At 39.4% G+C, this 22,096-nt stretch overlaps 1 protein-coding gene across 2 annotated transcripts; it reads right to left on the reverse strand.

The window, feature by feature from the left end:
* Positions 1-659: 659 nt before the first annotated feature.
* LOC140949457 (interferon-induced very large GTPase 1-like) lies at positions 660-22,016 on the reverse strand. 2 transcript variants are annotated; one of them, XM_073398619.1, is made up of 3 exons: positions 21,738-22,016; positions 3,277-4,878; positions 660-846 (listed from the first exon to the last, which is right to left on the reverse strand). In XM_073398619.1, exons 2-3 carry the CDS (start codon positions 4,867-4,869, stop codon positions 823-825), a joined length of 1,617 nt encoding a protein of 538 aa, XP_073254720.1. In that variant the 5' UTR covers positions 4,870-4,878; positions 21,738-22,016; the 3' UTR covers positions 660-822. The 2 variants fall into 2 exon arrangements, with proteins under 2 accessions (XP_073254720.1, XP_073254727.1); XM_073398626.1 differs by lacking the exon at positions 21,738-22,016 and adding an exon at positions 9,180-9,305.
* Positions 22,017-22,096: the final 80 nt, after the last annotated feature.

The following is a 22,096-nucleotide window of genomic DNA, read 5'->3' on the forward strand; positions in this document are numbered from 1 at the left end:
GGGATGAAGTGTTCATATGGCAAAATTTCCAGCCCGCTTACCGAGATCTCGGTTGGAAAAACAACAAACGTGAGCGATAAAAAAGGAACTACACAAAATTAAGAGTATACAAAGATTGCCTTTATTCTAAATAATTGAGTTTGTACGCGATGATATTCTTAACACAAACGACGGCTGTACAGCAATTTCATGGACTTTACTTTTTTTGTACTTACGTATTTAGCTTATAAAACATTCTAGTAAATCACCAGCTTACCCTTAATTAAAAGGCCGAAAAAGGGTTGATCATTTCGCCTAGTTCGTCAACATTACACTACCAAGTAGCCTCGGCTTTGGCACAGGCCTTTTTTGGTCAACTTTTTAGCCTTTTTTTTTCTACAGCCTTGCTTGCTCCTTTGTATGTTTAGGTCATTGTTACAGTGCATGCGTTAAGTACTGATTATGGAGTTTTTCGAAATACGGTGAAATCACCTTACGTCTCCCTAAATCACTTAGCCACCCGAACCATAAGTAACAGAGACTAAAGGTCTCAATGTAGCCCTAAGTGTGTACTTCTTCTTACCCTCGTCTAGGAACAATGTCCTTCCATTTAAAAAGCAACTCACTGAAGAACAAACGATACTTTCCAAATTTTTTTTCAAAAACGATGGGCTCATCATCTGAGACTCTCCAGCATTGTAATGAATAACCCTGAAGTAGCCAGTAAGTTATTCTACAGATGTTGTGATGCGGGTCCTGCATGATCTTCTCAATTCCTTTTTCATAAGCATCTTCTCGTGTCATCCAGTTTTGAGTGAAGATGAGTTTACCATTTTTTGGAAACTAACCTTCCCAAAGACCAGGTTCCTGTAAACAGGAGCAAAACAATCAGTGAACCTCGGTCTTATCAATATTTGAGAAAACTAGCCTTCCACTAGATTAGCATTTGCCAAAAAGGTTACTAAAGAGAAAACCAGTTGAGACGCTTCTGGCGCATTTGAAAGCAATCGGTCTTTCGGTTTCCCTGAAGTATACACAAATACACAACAAATATTGTTATTCATCGCAGTTATAACATGCAAATAAGTATTATCATTTACAATATTTCTTAATTGTTATATTCCTAGACATTCACTCAACTAAACAGGAACTGCCATTGGTTGATTCTTGGTCACGTGGCCTTGACTAAAATCAAATCTATCCCGATCGTGATACATTAAGCAATGTACCCCACTCGGGCTACATAACAGCACGTGATCAAAGCATGGTGAGAGTGGTGTGACAGAAGGCGGGAAAAACACTGCCAGTTTTCTTTTTCGTGAATGAACACAACAACTTGAACACAAACACGAAGCCTTAAGCTAAAAAGCAACGATTTTCAGAGTCATCCCAGAAGAGAAACAGCAGCTAGTGGAGGAAAAAGATGCTGATAATATAAGGAAAGTACTTTATAAATCATTCATTCACTGGTTTTAAGAATTAAATTTGTGTTGTTATAAGTACCGAGTGCACTGTTTTGGCTCGCTTCGGTCATTCGTTTGTTGCAGTTGAAGTGAAAGACTAACATGAAATATAACAAAACATTTAATGTCAGATCCCTCGGGAAACGAGTTAGTTTTGTTTTCCCGAGAGTCCTGATGTTTCCCTCGACTTCGTCTCCGGAAACATCAGGACTCTCGGGAAAACAAAACTAACTGTTTCCCTCGGGATCTGACATTAAGCGTATAATGTACACATCCACCCTTTATAGGGTGATGCATGTGAAGCTTACTTTACCCTAAGAGTGCCAATGAGGGTCTACAAGAAACATAACATCGCCCCAAACAGGATAGTGGCCAATTTAATTACATTTTTAGAAACGGCTGAGGTCTACTTTCGTGAGAGAGGTATGTAATAGAGACTAATAATTAGTAAATCAGATAAAACCTACACGGCAAAAAAATCTCCTAATTTGTAATTTTACCAAACGGTTAATGTATTGAAAATGCCACGTTCACGATCCGTTTTCTCATTTCGGAATTCGCAAGGAAAACTCGGCGTTAACAATCCGTTAACACCAGGAAAATTATGCTGTTTACTTCACGTTTTCCAGCACACGGAAAAAGTGGTTGAACAGTGCGCTTTCTCTCGTTAAGCGGAAATTTTTGTCAAACGGTTAATGTTAGGAAAATATCGCGTTCGTGACTCTTTTTCCCACTTCGGAAAAGACAACGACAACTTGGCATTTACCACCAGTTAACAGAGGGAAAATATGCTGTTCTTGTTAGATTTTCTAGCACATGGAAAACGGGATTGAACAGTTACTCACAGTAACACTGATTCCAACACTCAGACCAAGGTCAACTCTGGCCCTGTTACGACAGGGACTATACAGTACATCAGAGGCACCTCTGAAACTATCGCACGCATATTACAACCTTACAATATACGTGCTGCACACAAACCGAAGACCACTTTACGACGACTGCTTACTAATGTCAAGGACAAAGACAAACCGGAGGACAGACGGGGAGCAAGATCAAATGCTGATACTGCCAGGCTTCTTACATTGGTGAAAGCGGCAGAAACCTTAGCACGCGACTGACCGAACACAAACGAGCGACGAGGAATAGTGACGTCAACAATCACATTGCTGAACACCATTTACAGACGAAACATCAAATTGACTGGGACTCTGCGACATGTATTACGTATTCTACAGACCTACTATCAACGACTTACTTTAGAAAGCTGGTTTACTAACTTAGAACAAACGCCACTGAATCGTAGCAAACAGTTACCAGTACTGCCCGTCAATAAGTCGTTTGTACGGTTCCGCTAACTACCGACTTCAAGTCAGGGGCGTTTGTTGTAAGTTAGTAAACCAGCTTCCTAAAGTAAGACCTTGGAAGTAGTCTGTAGGAAAAGGTAATGCATTTCACTGAGTCCCAGTTGATGTGATGGTTTGTCTGTAAATGGTGTTCAGCAACGTGATTGTTGACATCAACTTTACTTGTTCGCTCGTTTAGGTTCAGCCAGTCGCCTGTTAAATTTTCTATCGGTCTCACCGATGTTAGTGGCCTAGGAATCGCAGCATTTAATCTTTCACAATGCCCTCTGTATGTCTTTCGGTCTGTCTTTACCACTGACATTCGTGAGCATTCGCCGTAAACTGGTTATCATTTTGTTTGAAACAGATGTGCTGTAACATTATATTAGGGTTAGATAGTATTGCATTGTACATCTTATAAGTATACAACATTCAAGGTTATCATTTCTCATTGTACACTGGTGCTTCCCAGTTGAATTTGCTCTCACCCTTTCTGCAAGATGCTCTTCCCGGATACGCAGCAATTCTTCTCTTGCTTCAGCCAGTATTCGTTCTTTACTTCTTTGTTCAATTTCTTCTCGTTTTTTTAATTGGTTTTGCTCCGCTTCCCACTTTTCCTGCCTTAGATCTTCGTCTTTATGCCACGTTTCCTTGAGGGCTGTAGCTACTTCCCTGAACTCGCTTCCAAGATCTTCAATTAAGTCCCAGATAGGTATATAACTTGTGCTGGGGCCACGGTCAATCAAAGCCCAAGTGGAGCTGTAAGAAAGCAGCTTTTGGAAAGTAGCCGGATTTGTTGCTGGGGGTCCTATAGACCTTACAGAATGGGAAAACTTCTCATTCTGGATGGCTGTATTTGTCTCTTCACTATTTTCTCCACTGTTTGTGTACTCTTCAGTACCACTGACTCCAATCCTCAGTGCTCCGCCAAGAAATGCAACTGCAGCCTCTGTCAGCTTGAATATATCTGTGGTGCTTTTACTTTCGGCATCAGCAATATTAAAAAACACTCCGCCCAGAGTCTGCAGCCCAGCTGGAAAATGGCTTCCGTAGCGTTCCATAAAGATGCGCGCAGATTTTTCACACTCCAATGCTCTGGGGTTTCTATCCTGGACAATGGACTTTGCCTTTTTCTCAGCAGTCAAGGAAAGGCGTAACTGGTGTGGCTCGATTTGGAAAACTTTTTTGGCTATGCGAATGTACTGTAGAGCAGATGCACTGGTGCTTGTAGTTTTGGCAGACTGAGAAACGAGGCTGTTGTCCTCATGGCTGTTTTCATTTTGCACTTCCCCAACGAGAAGCTCCTCAAAACCAACCACACCAAAACCAATGTTGGTGCTGGTTGATTCAACTGTTCGTACGTAGTCTGTAGCTATGCCCTTTGCAGAAAATTTCATGTAATTTACTTCTTGAGCACTGTTAGGACTGTTTAAGGTCACAGTCATTGGTACTAGAAGCAAAGGAATTCCAGCTGGCTTTGGAGACTCGTATTTGGAGTAATAAATTCCACAAAGGGCTCTCCCAGCGCTGGCCCTAGTGACGATTTCCACTTCACTTTTGTATGCGTCAGCAGATTCTAAAACATCGGTGCACTGCTTAATAATTTTATCCAGATACTGAAACAATACCGCTGGTTTTACTTCATCCTCCCTTAGCCAATCTATAGGAAGTTCTAGAGTGCTCATGATCAAAGCCAATGTTTCGTTTAAGGTTTTCTTTGATGACTCTGATTGATCTTTAGCAATAGCCTTTGCTTCGTTCAGTAACTCTTTGGCGTTCTTCAGCGTTTTCAAGTCTGCCGCTTTTGTTTCCATGGTTTGTTGAATAAGTTTGTCGTCATTTGGAATGGCAGCGAGTAGATTCTTGGTTGATTCTGCTTCCTCTACAAGTTGATAAACCTTCTTCATTTCTCTTTCATCGGCTCCACGGCAGCAGTCTTCCAGCTCTTGCAATCTCAGCCTTGTAAGTTCCTGGAGGGACGAAACTCTCTTACAGAGGTTCTTCACCCATTCTTTTGTGACATCAATAGCTTTAGCACCAAGTCCGTTAATTACTTCATCGTCAGGGCTCATCTTTGCCATGTTGGAAATCTTCAGTGAAAATGAAATGTTGGTTTTAATCAGTTGGAGTAATAGCTTAATTATTCTATTAATAGAAAAAACCGAGACTGAAACAAGATAAGGCTTTAGAACATTGGTTTCACCGAACTGACGATTAAGCAAAGAAATTATCGCCGCTATGGTTATTTCAAACAAATCCTTTTCATGATGGTTAATATTTACATTACAGGGTTCTATCTAGGATATTTGGGGGGGGGGGGGGGGGGGTAGAAGCTTCCCCCTCAAATGCCCAGCTTCCCCCCCAAAAATATTGTTATCATACAGTATATAAATAACTATGTCAGAAAAAATCATCCAGACTTGACGAGGTCAATGCACATGAAGTAAGTATTTCCTGTCCAAGGACACTATATGACAAGGGACATAGAGTTTTTTTTATTTTAAAATAAAATACCACTGTAACATTTCTCAAAATTGTGTCTCGCAGTGCACCAGATTGCATCTCAACGCAAATTCATTTCCAAACCATTCCAGGGGGGGAAGGCGTCATGCCCCTGGACCCCCCTAGGAAACTCGTGGCCAAGGCCACTAGTTACTTCTCCCCCAAACGATAAATCCTAGATAGAGCCCTACATAACTGCTGCCGATGGTTGATGAAACAGCACGGTCTACTTTATATAGAGGAGCAAATCCAGAACATACACAAAAGACGTGAAATTAAGCGAAATTGTACGTGTGGTAACCTTGTGCTATTTTAATTTGTAGTGAAAATTGCGAGGACAGTTGCCTCTTACTTTGCTTTCTAGGTGAACTTGTTTCTTTTTAAAAGTATTAACCTCATCAACTGCAACGTGTTGAGCCTCGTATGTAGAATTGATGGTACTTCTAGAAGAGTTAATAACAATGCAAGTTCCGCCATTATAGTGTATATGTAATAATACTCGCAAAATATATATTTATCAGCTTTTACCCGCAGGAATAAGGACGTGAATGAATGCACAGATACTCAAATAGATAGATAGATAGATACCTACCTTATTTAGCAGAGAATTAAAAAAAATTAACACTTATTTCAAAACTCATGACAAAAAACGATGGTGGACTTTCGTTATAAATTGTTGAGGTCATGAAGAATCGATAATATCGATTTCACACAGCAATTCTTTTTATCGATTTTCACCGATTTCCGTTATCAATCGATAAAAATCACTTGATTCTTCATGACGAGATTCATACGACTTTGAAATTCACCACAGGGAGGAAGTTTCGATTTCCAGTGTCTCTGTAAAAACCTAATTAGGATTCAATTAAGTAATAGCCATTAAGGGACGGACCATTAGAAAACTTATGGGGGTGGGGGGGGGGGGGGCGGGCGAAGTTGGCGCAAGGGAAAATTAAAGGAAAAAAATTCGTTCACGCCAATTAATCCTAAAAAATATTCATGCCATGACCTAAAAAGAATTCATAGCAGGAATTTCATAACGAAAAAAAATTCCTGCGGCTCGAAAATTCCCCTCCCCCATAACTTTTCTAATGGTCCGTCCCTAATCTGTTATGACTTGTGTGCTTTGTGTCACCGATGGAAGATGAGCTGAGACGAAAGACAGATGCTATTTGTATCACTAGTAATGGTTGGCACTACAGCTGTCAACCAAAAAACGCAAGGTTCCATGCACTGCTTCAGTTTGATTTTCACAGCTTTGATCTGAAAACATTCTCAGTTTCGGGAATAATTTATTCTAAACCATAAGAAAAGATTTAATTAGAAGTTGAATTTTTAGCTATTTTTCTTTCCCTTTTTACATACAGTTCATTTTATTTGCCGGAACGGTAAGCCTTAAAAATTAAAAGGACGTTTGATCAGTTCACGTTTGCGCATTCTAGTCTTTTTGAAAACTTTATAGGGGAAGGACATCGGTGAGCAGGGAATAAGTCAGCACAGAATTTGATTGTCGGCGAATTTCTGTAATCGTCCATCTTTCTGCTAGTAAAAGGCTAGCCTTTGATTCACTCGTCTTCGCCCAAAGAGATAGAGAAAGAGTGTCCGGCAAGGTTTGCAATAAAAGATTTGTGAACTAGTGCCTGGCAAACTCTCCTGGTGTTTATATACACACAGTTATACACACCTTATAACTTCATCTGCGCTTAACGAGTGTCTTTTGGTCCATAACTTTCAAAGCAACTGCTCTATAGAATGTCACTGATAACACGTAACGCTTAATAATATCGAAGTATGGGGGGCGTTTTCTGTCTTAACGTCATCTTAACCGGAATCCCGTACTTGCGGGCGCGAACAATAAAAACGTCATCATTCCCTGCAGATTCCTCGCGGCCTCTGTTCAACTGACTGTATATTTCAACTGTAAGTATATACACACGAGTTACTAGAGTGCCTCCTCGGGGTTTCGCCTTCTGGGCGAAATCCCTGCGGGGGCAACAATGCGATCTCGCATGAACTTTCAAAGCCGGCATGAAAGTGGCGCGTTCGTCGGGAAAAGTATCTGCAGTCTTTGGACCCTCTCTTGCCAAACAAACGTAATAAACGTAATAAACGTACGCAGTATCAGTGACCGTGACTTATATCTGTCGGTAAAACCATTTGGTCACTGATACTGCGTACGTTTATTACGTTTGTTTGTGTTTTTCGAGTGACTCGAATCTCAATTTGAAATGCCTGTATTTTTGGTGAATTTTGTAATTTTTTTTTGTAAAGTTTAATGATGAGAATTTGTGCTTTAATTGAAATCGAGCTGTTTTCTTATGCCATTATTTAAAGGTACTTGAATTTAGTCATATTTGTGATCAATAATAGATGGTATAATTGTTAAGAACTTCTTCAAATGCATTTTAGTGTTGTTGAAAGAAGATGGCGATGTTAATGATGACCAGCCTTTAATTTTACAAACAAAACTAATGCTAAAGGAAACATTGATGCATGTCCAGCATGTAGTAAAACAGTTTGGCTATCCTGATGCAAAAGAGTAGCTTAGCCTTTTTAGTCTGTGGCTCTGTGAGAATTGTATTCTCCAGGTGTCTCAGAGGGAACTAAACATGAGCTTTCAGGTATTGTTTGAACCCCCGTCTAGCATTAAGTGAAACAGTTTGGCCTTCCTGATGCAATAGAGTGGCTCAGCCATTTTAGCCTGTGGCTCTGTGAGAATTTTATTCTCCAGGTGTCTCAGAGGGAACTAAAGTCGCCCTTTCAGTTTATTATTTGAGCCCCCATCTAGCATTAAGTAAAACAGATTGGCCTTCCTGATGCAACAGAGCAGCTAAGTGTTTTTAGCCTGTGGCTCTGTGAGAATTTTATTCTCCAGGTGTCTCAGAGAGAACGTAAAAATGCGCTTTCAGTTATTGTTTGAATATCCATTAAGGAAAACAGTTTGGCCTTCCTGATGCAACAGAGCAGCTTAGCCCTTAGAAACTAAGCTATCAAAAACGCCGACATATGTTCTTGCGACTGTGTGGAATTCCAACACGACATTGTGCACAAATTTGCAGACACTCTACACAGAAGGTTTAGAGCGTCTTCGACGCAGGCAAGACTACTCTTGTCATACAGAAAGTCAGTCATGAAAACAAGCCTCGCGTCATGTGACTCTAAAATGGCTCCATGACGGAGTAATTGCTTGTTGTGGTTCGCGGATCAAAATATTTCCAAAAATGGACTGAGATATCGGGACTTTTTAATTACTTATCTTTCATCAAATCATGGCATGACGTTAAGGCCTCCAAATAAAGGCCCCGAGGGGGTGTCTCAATTTTTTGTCCGCATCGTTTCTGTAAATTGATTACGTCTTGGACGTAGGGCTTGTTTGCTTCATCTTCCCCAAACAATAACCCCCGTAGTCAAGTATTAGCTGGATAAGTGAGTTGTAAAACAAAGTTCTCAGCTTTCAATCACAGAAATTTATCTGTTCTTTTCAAAAGGCCAAGTCGCTTTTCTATATTCGATACGATTGTTTTAAAACAGTTCTCTATCTTTATGCCAAGTAGATTAGTATTGGATACCGGATCAAGTTGAACCTTAGCTGCTCTCACATTAGTATTTCTGCCGTTCAAGCAGTTAGCCTCAAACTTATGCTGTAGACAATCGCTTGCAGGGACGAGAATCATCAGCAAACGCAAACTCAAACGCAAAAGCAACTTACATATGAGCTTCTGGGACCGAAAACTCGAACTTACCCTATGGCTATGTGGAAGACATACAAGCTCAGAGCCTAACCTAATCACCAATTAACCGACTGCTGCTTCAGCCACTAACACTGAGAAACACTTTAGAAAATATAAGTTAATTGATTATGTAACTGAAAAGGAAGCAGTGTACTTACCACGAAATCTGCGAGGTACTGTTCTCTTTGACGCAACCAGCAGTCAAAAGAAAGTTATGCTGCTTGTTTAGCTCTAATCATAGGTCAATTTTCTGTACGAGTCAAAGAACCGTGAAATGTAATGAACCGTTCACCCGCTAGATCATTCTTTCTTTTGACATTTGCATGAAAAACGATCTTTGATCCTCGCGGACTTGTAAAATGGATTAAAGATAAGAAGGCAGTCTGCGCCAAATCAATGATACCGTATTAGATGATTTTAGTTTTTGTTTGGTATTAGTCAAAAGTAAATCAACTGCGGTAAAGATACTGTCCAGTTCAGAACATCAGGTTAAATTTTCAAAGCTACTCCGCGCGTTGTTTGGCATTGGTCACCCAGTGAATGCCCTTATATAAAGGAGACCGCAAGAAAAGGATGGGCGGTTTTGAGTATTTTTAGAGTCAGGGGTATTCAATTTTAGGGCCTATTAAAAGCCATCTGTGCATGATTTAAAAAAAAAAAAGCCATCGTTTATGATGTTTTCAAAAAACTGTTATCATTAAAATAGTTTTGAAATGAATTAACCGACGATGAATGGCGAGATTTAAAATCTTAGACCAGACGTCACATTCCCATGTTCAGTTTAGAAAAAGACACGTCATTCATGTTCACTGAACTGGGAATAGACCCAAATGACGCAGGTGTTTTGTAGGAATAAAGTCCCTTCGTGGAAACAATCATATCGCTAGGCCGAAAAGTCCCAAGTACATGTTTACAGAACGACCTGCCATTTCATTGGCTTATTCTAGTTTTGGCTTTAAACTAGGCTTTTTTCCTACTTATAATTCCGAATAGATTGGCATCTCTGCGGTAGCAGTCACCTGATTTTGACTTTTGGGAGCCAGTTGCATAAATCTCAACGTGAGACGCACCAGGGCATACGTCTTCAGTTTTCAAAGAACTGACAAAAGTAAATAGAAATAATTTCTATCTACTTTTGCCATCTGTTGAAAAACGACTCATCTTTTCCACAACCTTAGCCCGAGCCTTTAATACGCCGATGGGATGCAGACGAAAGCGGGTTTAAAGTGATCAAAGAAGGACTAAATTCCCTCCAACTACTAGAAAATATAGAGGTAAGCGGCCAGAGAAGTCAGAGAAAGCGTTTCGTCGTGGGGAGAAGATCTGGAAAAGGTACTTGGTCGTGGATTACTCAATTGGGGAAATTAAAATGAGAGATTCGTTCGAGAAGCAATATTGTATGATTTCCTGACGGTGGCAGATGACTATCGAGTCAGAAACTCGGGCATTCACGTCGTTGTTCATTATTTAAGTTTAACTGATTTTTACTGAGGGTCGCTGACTGGATTCAGCTGTACTGTGATGCCCTCTAGGCCCTTGTCAATTTTCTAAAAATCGGCCGAAGCGGGGTAGGCCTATTTTGGGTTCCTTTGTATCATCTTCAAATGAATACCTATTGTCATTTTAGCTCAAAAACGTGTGCCGGAGGGTCAACACTAATAACTCGATCATTTTATAAATTCTCAATAACTTCTAATTGTGTGAAAGTGTAATGTTCATGGGGAATGTTGATGGAGATCACCATTTCTTAAGCCTGATCGCAGACAATTCAGTTTTTAAATGTGGACTGTAGTGGATATTTTTAGTTCTATCAAATCCCTTTTTAAGAAAACAGGAAATTTTATAAAAAATAGTTTTATTTTTAAGACATTGTTTAAGTATTTAGTTTCCAGTATTGTATCGTGTTGCTCAAGTCCTCCTTCAAATATTGCAAGTGTTTCGCTAACAATTCAATTTAACCCCATCAAGATCCAGCGAGGCCTTTAAAACTAACGCGGAAATTTTAGAAGTTTTTGCGTAAGGCAGTTTCCCTTTGGCGGTTAGTACTAGTTCTGGCCTTGAATGAAGATTCCATAAAAAGGTTGCGTTTACATAAAATTATGGAAATCTTGTAAGCACGAATTGAAATATATGAAATGATTCATAAATTGTTTTGAACTGCGGATGAAGGTAGGAAAGTGAACATGATCATCGCAGTAAAATGCGCAGCCTATTCGGTTAAAAAATGAACTAAAAAATTTTGCAACGCTATCGCAGAAAGTTGGAAGTAATATTCTTCATTTTTAGGGAAAATACTCCGCAGCTTTAAATTAATAATTTCCACAAAATTTTTAATTCCGGTAGTATAGTAACCTCTTCGTTACATAAAACTTGTCTTTTCATTTAAATTTGTTTTTATACTGCTAGTTTTTGTCAATATTGCCGCTAAAAGGCAGCTTCTAAGACGCACTCGAGAAAACCGCACAGTCTCCGTGAACTCTCACTTTAACTTGCGATAGAAGCAAAAAGAAAATAGAGTAATGTTACTTTCAAACCTTAGGCCGTGGTTTAAAGGGACACAGTCAGCTAAGGGACCGCGCTGACCTGGACACTCCTTTTACCAGTTTGACTAAAGCGTCGATCAAATGTACGCGTCGGTTACATCTAGAAATCCCCTTTAACCTTGCCTTGTGTTTCATTCGATTCGCGATCCTTTACAGAAAACCTCTTTTTGAGCAAACTTTAACCCATTTTATGATATTTTTTATCATATTTGGTTAAAAACAGTATCCAAAGGAACATGAGTAGAAGTAGTAGGCGCCGGGCGGGAGAAATCGCCTTTGTTTACCAAATTAACAAAAGAAATGAATCAATAACAATGGCCAACAAATAATCATTATATAAATTCGGAAAGTCTATGGAAGAGGCTACATAAGTTTGGAAAATCAAGCTTTATTTCTAGACCTTGAACCTTCGACAATGATTCATGCAGACTCCGTGTCATTTCTCACCTCTACTGATGATCGAATTCAGAAGTATTCGTCGATGTTTGGCTTTCACTGGACAAATCCATCGGTGAATGCTCAATGGTATACAGAAAAATGAGCGCTCTGGTATGGCTTAGGGTCTAAAATCACGATTTCGGCTTGTGACTAGTTCAACTCTACAAGGTTTGTTTGAGTATTCTCACTTTCTGTTCCACGCGCGTGTCCTTTGACATGCAAATCAGCTACGAAATGGTATCTAATGCGCATGTGCATCAGCTAACTGTGTCCCTTTAAGAAACCATTGGACCTCCATGACTCTTTCTTGGTGGGTTAATTTAAGAAAATAACTGGTTTTCGAGTGTAGGTTTTTGTCGAGGGTCGAGGGTAAAATGTCGAGGGTCGAGGATATACTTTCGAGGGTCGAGGGTAAGATGTCGAGGGTCGAGGGTATCTTTTTAATAGGTTTTTTATTGAGCTTTGGTCGCAAGATTTCCGGATTTTTCGGACGAGTAAAAAACATTCCTTGCGAATTCTATAACAATTTTCATGTCGGAACCCCTTGTTGCTCATACAAAGCCTTTGAATCGAACGCAAAATTTGACCGAGTCACGCGAAAGATTTGCCTCCAACACAGGCGTTTTTAGGGGAGCTCGTCTGTCATCCCTCGTGGGGAGGGATGAAAGCAGAGCTCCCCTAAAAACGCCTGCGTGGGAGGCTGGCGGGAGATTTACTGTCCAAAAAGCGCTTCTGACTGCTGGATACTGTACTGAATGCCGAAGCGAGACTTATTGATCAGTGAAGCCTAACCTCAGCTTGGTGCGGGACGATTCTTCTGTGAGAAACGAGTGGTTGCAAATTCAATGGTTCTATTTTTTTATACGTTTCTAAGTATGCTACGTCACTCGTCACCTGAATACACGGTATGCAGAGCATACAAAACATTCTACATAAACGAACCTCCTATTCCTACGCAACTGCTAGAACAAGCGCTAAGGCTAATTCTTCAAGAATACTCATTCCGGTTTAATGGAAAAAAACGACCTTCAAACACATGGTTCAGCCATGGGCAAGAAAATGGCAGTCGCCTTTTCTGTTCTTCAACAAGGTAGAGACCGAAATCCTCAGCCAAAGCGAACTAAAACCGATCGTTTGGAAACGTTATATAGAGGACATATTGTCGTTCTGGACTATAAACAGACACATAATAGAACAGTTCATTGAGCAAGCGAACAATCATCACCCTATGATCAAATTTAAGACTGAAATTTCCGATAAGGAAACAACATTCCCGGACACCTACATCTACAAAAGCACAAACTTTGAAAGAGACGCAATCCTCAGCTGATGATTGCACCTGATGGGCGTACTCATTTTAAACCAACTGAGACATTTCAATATTATACGCATTTTAGTTCCTGTCACCCACAAGGAGTTAAAAAAGGCTTCATTAAAGGAGAGGCCCTACAAAGACTTCTCAGAACAAATTCTTCTAAAATAATATTCGAAGAGAAAATTACAAACTTCAAATCACATCTGCTACAGAAAGGTTACCCAGAGGATCTCATTAACACAAGCCTCTTAGAGGTTAATTCCAAAGACAGGAAACTGGCCCTTCAACAAAAATAAAAGAGAAACCTACGAATCTTGCCTTTTGTCACACAATACAAACCATCAGCGCTTAACCTTAAGCAAATTCTCATGAGAAACTGGCATTTAATAGAATAACAACCATTACTGAGAGAAATCTACAAAAATCCTCGTACAAAAGAGGGCGGTCGCTCAAAGACATTCTCGTGAGAGCCAAACTATAAAAAAAGGCTTTAAACACGGAGTCGTGTAGTCCTGTCAGCCCTATTTTACACGGCGGATTAAATGTTACTTCGAACCCTAACTTTCTAATGTTTTCTCCAAACAGGAAATCTTTAAAAGAAAACAAATCCGGACAAACGAAATTTATAGCAAGCGAAACAGGCAAGCGAAAAAGCAAGGGAAAAGGCAAGCGAAATGAGCAAGGGAAACAGACGAGCGAAATCACACGCCGACGTTCCCCAGACACGTGAAAGTGAAATAAGAGGCGCCGAAAAGAGCAAATGCTTGTTTTAACATATTGGCATTTCGGTAAATTCCAGAAAGGCTGGAAATCTTGTGACCAAAGCTAAAAAAAAAAAATGTAAGAAAACCACCCTCGACAATTTACCCTCGACCCTCGACAATATACCCTCGACCCTCTACATTCTACCTTCGACCCCCGACCCTCGGCAAAAAACTACACTCGTGCTTTTCCAGTCTGCGCTATATGGTTTATTGAAAAATGGCTTAATTATAACACGATTTTGTAATACAAGGGCAAAATAACTGGCCCTTAGTGTCTAAAAAATATAAGTAAACAAAATAATACAATGGCTGCCGGTGCTGCTGATGTTCGCCTATTGAATAGGCGAGCATTAGCAGAGGTCTACGATTTCAGACCTCTATGAATCTCGTCATGTACCGATTTTTATCGATTGACTGCTCCGGGGTGAACAATAACGGCCACGAGACAGAGTCTTGAAGTACCCCAAGTATTAAATCCGAATATAATGCCCTTAACAGCGACAGGTTCTGTTAAAACGTTAGTAGTCCAGTCAGACTTGTGTTTGACCTCTCCTACCAGTGGAATAAAGCTAAGACTTGCCGAAACTGTTTGCATAGTTAGTCATGTCATAAATAGCAATAAAAAACACGGCTCTGATGAGATTTCTCTTATCAATGTTTTTCAGAATTATTGTCTAACATTCAAAAGAGCCGTATAGCTTGAATGACCAGGTCTAAATCTTGACTGCAATAGACATATTGGCACCGCGTGACTTTAAGAATACACACGGGGTAGAAGGTTTGTTGATACGTATCAATAACAACTCTTTCAGAACAAAATCAACCGGATATATATCCTTGAACACAAATCCGTCTTGGGACAACGTAGCAATAGGACAGACACTGGATACATTTAGCAGAGGAAGAGTGCTCCTAAAAGAGAGTGCTCCTAAAAAATCTTTATAAACTCACGGCTACGGCTGTGCGTATATGAGATGACGTGTTCAGTTGTGTTTATTAAACTGGAATTTTGGGGTTTTTAACAAAGTCTCCAATAATCAAAGACAATGATAAAGAACTTCTTAGCATTTTGGAATTGAGCTTTTTAGCCACTCAAACTAACAGCAAAAGTGAAAATTATTAATAAGCCCGAGTGAACAAAAGGTCTGGCGCAAAAGACTGACATTCAACCTCAAATTGGTGTCGAAGAACATATATCTATAATTATTAAGTGTCCTCCCTTTTTTTCGCTTGTTAGTTCATCTTTTTGTAAAAAACAAGTTAATTATACGGTAATGGTGAAAAGTTATGCAATTTTAAGGAGCCTTTACGTCCAGTACATGTAAGACTTCTTCCAGTGTTCGCAAAAGAATAATATGACGCAAGATGACAGTCTAGACGTCCTCGCTAAACAACAAGTTTCCTGGATTTTGCTAAGCAAAAACATACAAATCGTTTAAATGACTCAAACCATACTACACGCATTCTTAAGAACATTTAAGTATCTTAACTTTACATGTATGCCTTTAGTTCTGCTGAATTAGGTTCCATTTATCGTTAACAGATTGAGAAGAGCCATTTTCTGTCAAACTAGACGATTGCATTGGTGCGTGTTTGAAACCAACCAATAGAAGCGTTTTTTCTTCTGTGCCGCACGTTGAGAGAATTTTGCAGTTTATCAAAAACAAACGTTTTTGTTAAACTATGCTTTAAAAAAGGGGTTCATGGTTAGCGTGCGTATATGGAGTTATGGACGAGAACGGAAAGTTTGGAGGGCGCTTCAAGTTGCTCGAGGAGACTTTCTAATAAGCCAATGCTTTATCTCAATATCTGTTGCTCTTTGCCGGTGACACGAAGTGCTTCCGGGCAATCAAAACAAAAGTGACCGTGACCACATTCGCCAGTGGTGTAATTTACGGAAAATCGATCTTAACCAATCCCAGTGTGGGTAGCCTGGGCCACAGACGGCACTAAACTTCTGGTTTAGTCAATCTGCGAAACAGCACCGAAATCCTTGTTCCGGGACCTCAACTGTGTACCAGGCCGGATTTGACTACGCGCTATGATTGGCCTTTTAAAAAACGAATTGTCAATCTGCCAATCAACTTGAAGGGAAGATCGAAACGCATTTCTGGTAATTCCGTTGGGGGGCCAGAACAAGGATATCGGCGCAGCTTCTCAGACTTTGCTAACCAAGGTTAGATTATGACTGTGACGCAGGCTAAGTGCGGGCTACTTTCTATTACCTGAAATAATAGCCCGTTTGACTTTCCTTATCAATCATCCGATATCGAACAAGTTAAGAAGATGGAAGCCCAAAAAAGTCTGGCACCTCGTTCGAAGGCCAGAGGGATGTTCGGTATTATCCGACGGTAATAAAGAAAACTTGTCGAGTTTTAAGCACAAACGTGGTGAGTGCAGAACATCGTGACGTCACAAATTCCTTACATACTCTCTTGAGAAAATACCTCCTAGCCAATCAGAGCCGGCGTACTAGGTTAGTTATTTTATGATAAGCAACACAAATTATAGACCACTCGAACTCCGCGTGTAAAAACTGTATCTTTATTCCATGAAGAACAAACATTCCACGTTTCTATAGAGCCAGATGCAAATCAACTGTGTCAAGTCCAATTTACAATGAAGTTCAAGAAGGTTCGAATGAATTCGAATGAGTTCGAAACCGTATATCTTGTGCAAGAGTTTTCTAAATGCAAAATATATGCTTACAATGAGTTCAATGTCCAAAGGTTAAAAAAGAAATGTCCGAAATGCAATAAAAGTTACCGACTGTTTTAAGTTCCACAATTATAAGCAGACGCTTCCAAAATGACAAACTTACAAGGAATCTCTGGTTTCAAAATACGTGGTTACATTGCAGGCAAGGAATACATGCGCAGCGGTAGTAATAACAACCTACAATCCTGGACAAAAGTCCTTGAGACAGTACTACAATATGCATATTTTTCTGTCATTTCTCGGTTCCCTCTTAAAACAGTGCATCATTTTCGAAATTTTCTTGCACTTTTCCCTCCCCCCACCCTATACAAAGTTGAAACTAGGAAAAAATTCTGGATACACGCGTCCAACATTGTTTGTGGGGTTAGGGAGGGGTTGGACCTGTGTGAACTGGAAAACGCCCCAGAAACGCAAAAGTGTCCCAGGACTTTTGTCCATGATTGTAGACTATACAGAATTATTGTACTGCATGAAAACGAAAAGTTAACCAGAACAGGCAGCGAACAGCTTTTAAGAGAAAACAACCCACTATAATACCCATCAAGATAAAAGGGCCTTATTCAACTTAGACTGATAGAGATGATCAATAGACGATTAGCTATAATTTATGGTTGACACGAAAACGCATTGTGCCACAAGATGAAAATATTTATACGGTTCAATATTCATTTCTTTTAATTTTCGTCTTTCTTCAACCTCTAAAAAAGGAATTATTTCGTTTGTAATTTGCGACCTCGAAAAGTTTAAAGAATACCCACAGGTTATTTTCCATCGACTACAGAAACAAGAATCGCCAAAAGGCGATTTTCACTGGGCTGCCAATTTTTCTGGGGGAGGGGGTAGCTGCACACTTAGGCCACCAGGATTGTCGCTGACCACTGCGTGACGTAGCATCTCATGTGAGACTTAAACAGTTACTCATTTGAACATTGTACCCTTTTGGAAGACTTTCTTGACAAGAAAAATGAGTACCATTTTTAAGTCGGAGCTGTATAGTACCTATTCAAATTCCACCATTGCGAATAAAAAAAAAGAAGTGAGCAATTCTAATCAGGAAACAATAAGCCTTATTTTCACGCACCCCTCCCCCAATCCCTCTGCTCTCCAAAATATAGTGTGACTAATTTGACCTAACCGGAAAATCCAAAAATTATTGTCGTTGGCGACAATAACGAACTCACTTTGTTCAAGCGATTCATCTCGAATCTCAAAAAATGACCTTTGAATAGTTAAAACCCTACATATACTTTATATACTTTACTTTACCCCTTCACTTTACAGTGTTTCTTTCATTAACATACGAGTTGTTTACATAAAAAGGTATGCATGTTAAAGCTAGCTGTGAACTTTCAAAGTTTATCAAAAGTCGCTAATGCTAATGTCAATCCTTCTTGTTGAATTATCGGAGACACAGAAATTAGGAGAAGCATAACACTCGATCACGCACAAATTTAACGACACAGATACTAACAAAAGCAAAAACTCTGGCCAACTCACCAAGGCTTGTACCAGTAAGTAACTTGCCTTAGTACTCTATTTCTCTCAAGTCTGTATTTGAAGCTCCCTGTGAATTGCGAAGCTTTGCGATCTCGAAGCTTCGCCGCTTATTTGCCCTCTCGCCAATGGGACTATGAGATGAAATTCTCAAAGTTCCTGTTTTCGTCGGACGAGTCTTCTTTATCCTATTTTGCTGACATTTTGATGCTTTATATTTATTTATTTTGTTTTGTTTTTAGCATGGGGAAGATCTACGTTCTCACGACGTGTTTTAATGAAAACTTCGTGCAAAACACTGACATAAATTCCTTTCCAACTATAAGCTAGCCCAATCAATTTTGAGACACATATTTCCCCCCAAGTATAAGCCTAGCCGATTTTGTAACAAATCCAACTTTCTAATTTTCTATCCTTACCAAAACAGACTTGCTTACCAACCAAAACTTCGCATGTTTGATAATGAAGAGAATAAATATGTTCGTCTTGAGTCTAAAATTTACATAGACTACATAAAATACCTGGGCGTTCTTATTGATCAGAATCTCTCGTGGAAATACTACATTGATTCTATTGTTACAAAAATTAGTTAAAATGGTGGGCTAATTGCAAAGCTACGCCACTCTGTACCTCGACCAATACTACTGAATATCTTTAAGTCACTAATTCATGTTTATTTAACTTATGGTCTTGCTGCCTTGGGTCAGGCATGCAAGACTAATCTTGCTTCCAATAACCTTTTCTTTATTGAGTCCGTATCAACCTTAAGCACGATATCAATAATGATAAAGCCCCAGCAACATTATTTCAGAAAACCTCTAATATTCACTCATACAATGCACGATCGTCTACGTCTGGAAAGTCATTTCTATGTTAAAAATTCTAGACTAGAAATACAAAACAATTCTTCTCTCGGCTTGGAGTTAAGCTGTGGAATAAGATACCGCGCTATATAACGGATCTTCCAAAGAAAGCTTTCAAAAGATTCTCCGGAAATTGCTATTTGATATCCTTGAAAAGGAAGATGACTATATTCAAATCCCATGCATGATTATTCAAAAAGTAGGTACATAGATACACTTGCTAAAGGTTTTAATGTCTGCAGCTTTTCCTTTTCTGTGTTATCGTTGTACGTCAGTAAGCGCCGTGTTAAAACTTCTGTGTTTTATTTATTTTTAGTTGCAATCTGCAAGGCTTTCTAATAGTTTCAGGTTTTTGTTTTTACTAGATAATTGTGTTATTGATGTACTGGTCTTGCCCTTCCACGACTAGCTTTCCAGCTATTTGAGGGACAAACTATCCAACTTTTGTATTTTTTGTACAAAGAATAAAGTTGTTGTTGTTGTAACGGAAACTTCCCTCCGTATATAAACCCCTCCAAAAATAAGCCCCTCAAAAAGGGCCTTTGAAAAATATAATCTCCAGGGCTTATTTTCGAGATTTTTTGGTAGCTTTCTTTGACCAGATCAAACATAGAGCACGTAATGAGCGACATCTCAGTGTAAGGCAATGCCTACATCCGTCATCAGCAGCAAAAAGGGCCGCCGGGTATTTAGCCGAGTGAAGTCCGATACCTATTTTGAATCACGATTATATGCTTTTATATCAACACAATATTTTCAATTATCTTCTTGTAAAAAGGAGAAAAAAAACTACAACTCCAATGTTCATTAATGAGGCTAGTACATGTATACAGCCTTTCTCTCGACGATTGTCTCCGTTGCCTGCGGATAGAGCGAGGGCCAGGTGTTTTCCAATCAAGCGTCAACATGTTTTCTTTTGGAAGATTATTTCGTGTTTTGGCAAAGTCTATCAGGGGTATGGATTACTATGTAAAGAATACAAAAAGCGGACAAAAAAAAGCGAACAAACAAAAACAACGATAACAACGTCTCAAGGAAACTTGTTAGTTGACCTGTTGCACTGAATCCTTCTTCAGTCTTCTTGGAATCGTGCTACTGAGGAATGACATAAAGAGTGCCCTCACAAAACAGCATTTCATCGATATTTGTTCACATCAACATTAATTTTTGTCTTGCACGGATAAGTCATTATGATGCGATTCATTCAAGTTACATTAATGACTACTGCTAGCAAAAAACGAAACAAGATCTCATTGAGTTTTCGTATCGTCTTGGAAAATTGCCATCCACTTGGCGAAAAGCCGGGAGAGCTCAAAAGAGACATAACAAATGATGCCACAAGACTTTTGGTTTCGTTTTCATAATTTCAAGAATTTGTAGAAGATATGATGCTCTCAAATGATGCTTCCCTACTCGTGTAGTTAAGGCAAAGAGAGATTATGCATAGGGAGAAAAAAAATGCAAATCAAGAAAATGTTTGTTCGCTTAGAAAAAAGTGGGGACCTTGCACGCAGAATGGAGACTTCTGCTACACTGTAGATTTCTTCCTTTCACACTTACGTATTTGTAGAGAACCCCAGCGCTAAACTTCGAATGCCTTCTTAACTTTGTCCAGTTTCTTTGTTCGCCTGTCAGTGCTTATTGATCGTTTCCGAAAGTGTAAATGCTATTGGTAATGGAGTTAACGCCGTATGAATTCTCAGAAATCCGATAGCAATCATTGTTTTCAAATCTTAGAAGTGTACATCTACCTTCTGGGCTACTATTTTATCAGCAAATAATGAGTGTTACGTTTTATACTGTTTATCACCAGTGACCTCAAATCTTCGTTTTCGTTTGGAGACAGCAAGTTAGTCTGTTAACAAGGCTAGGAGTTCTAAATAACAGAAATCCTGGTGGTCGACTCAGTGAATTGACGAATCTCTTTCTTTTTCCCAAGTAAAATGTGTAACTGCTTCAATGTACGTATATAAAATAAAGGAAGCGAAGTGAATTGTGTGAGGGCAATTATTCATACAGACTGTACTTTTCTGTTGCCATTAAACTTAGAGAAACAGTGTTCGCTTATAATGCTCAATAAGCTCTTCCTTGCCTAGGCTAAGGTGAGATTCGTTTTTATTCCGTCAACAGAAAACATTCTGTGCCTTTGTTTGCGATATGCGGAGTATCTCTGTATACCCTTTGAACAATTAAAGGAACCGATAACAGTAGTATAACAAGCAAAAGAAAAGCCAAAACTGGTTCCAAGAGGTGTCCCTCTCCCCTGATGTGTTTACTTTAGTACGACAACACTGGAATGCACATAGCATTCTTTAGATAAACACTTGGTGTAGAATGTTAATCCTTCAATTCTATATGGATACGTTTTCTTGCCTTCTAGCAATTTAATTCGTCTGGTAGCATGCCAGTGGTACATCGAATTTGCCATTTATCGAGTAGTACTGCATACCCATTAGAATATGACTAATCTAGTGAAAGAAAGACTGCTATGCCATAACAACTTTTGTTTACAAATGGACGTACATGTATCTTGTTTGAGCGAGCTAAATTATGAATGAATGCATAGACACGTATTTCTTACCTCGATCACGATTGCCCTTTTTTTCACGGCGAATGCTCTATAAAGTTGTCTAGTTGGGCGACGCACAGACAGTGCAATTCAATCGATATTAATTTCCTCCGCAAAAATCTTCACCCTTGAACGAGGAGGGGCTCCACAGAAGAAGAGAAGATATTAAGATCACGTGAACACAAGTACTTTCCCGGAAATGACTGTTTTCCAGACCTTCAAGGAATCTTTGGAAAGTGAAACAGCAATTATTCAGCTGATTATTAACCACTATTGAGAACGTCTTTTAACCAGATAACAACTAACTCTCCCCAAAACGTCTATGGAATCTTAATCCCTAAAAATATGAATTGGTGTTTATTTTTGATCTG

This window comes from Porites lutea, chromosome 1, assembly GCF_958299795.1.
Source record: "Porites lutea chromosome 1, jaPorLute2.1, whole genome shotgun sequence".
Classification (NCBI taxonomy): Eukaryota; Metazoa; Cnidaria; class Anthozoa; order Scleractinia; family Poritidae; genus Porites; species Porites lutea.

What these genes read in the sequence shown, in the direction of transcription:
- LOC140949457 (XM_073398619.1), bottom strand. Translation starts at nt 4,869, where the DNA reads ATGGCAAAGATGAGCCCTGACGATGAAGTAATTAACGGACTTGGTGCT. An exon ending in AAGAGCATCTTGCAGAAAGG is followed by an intron (nt 847 to 3,276) that starts GTGAGAGCAAAT and finishes TCCTGTTTACAG; the next exon opens with GAACCTGGTCTTTGGGAAGG.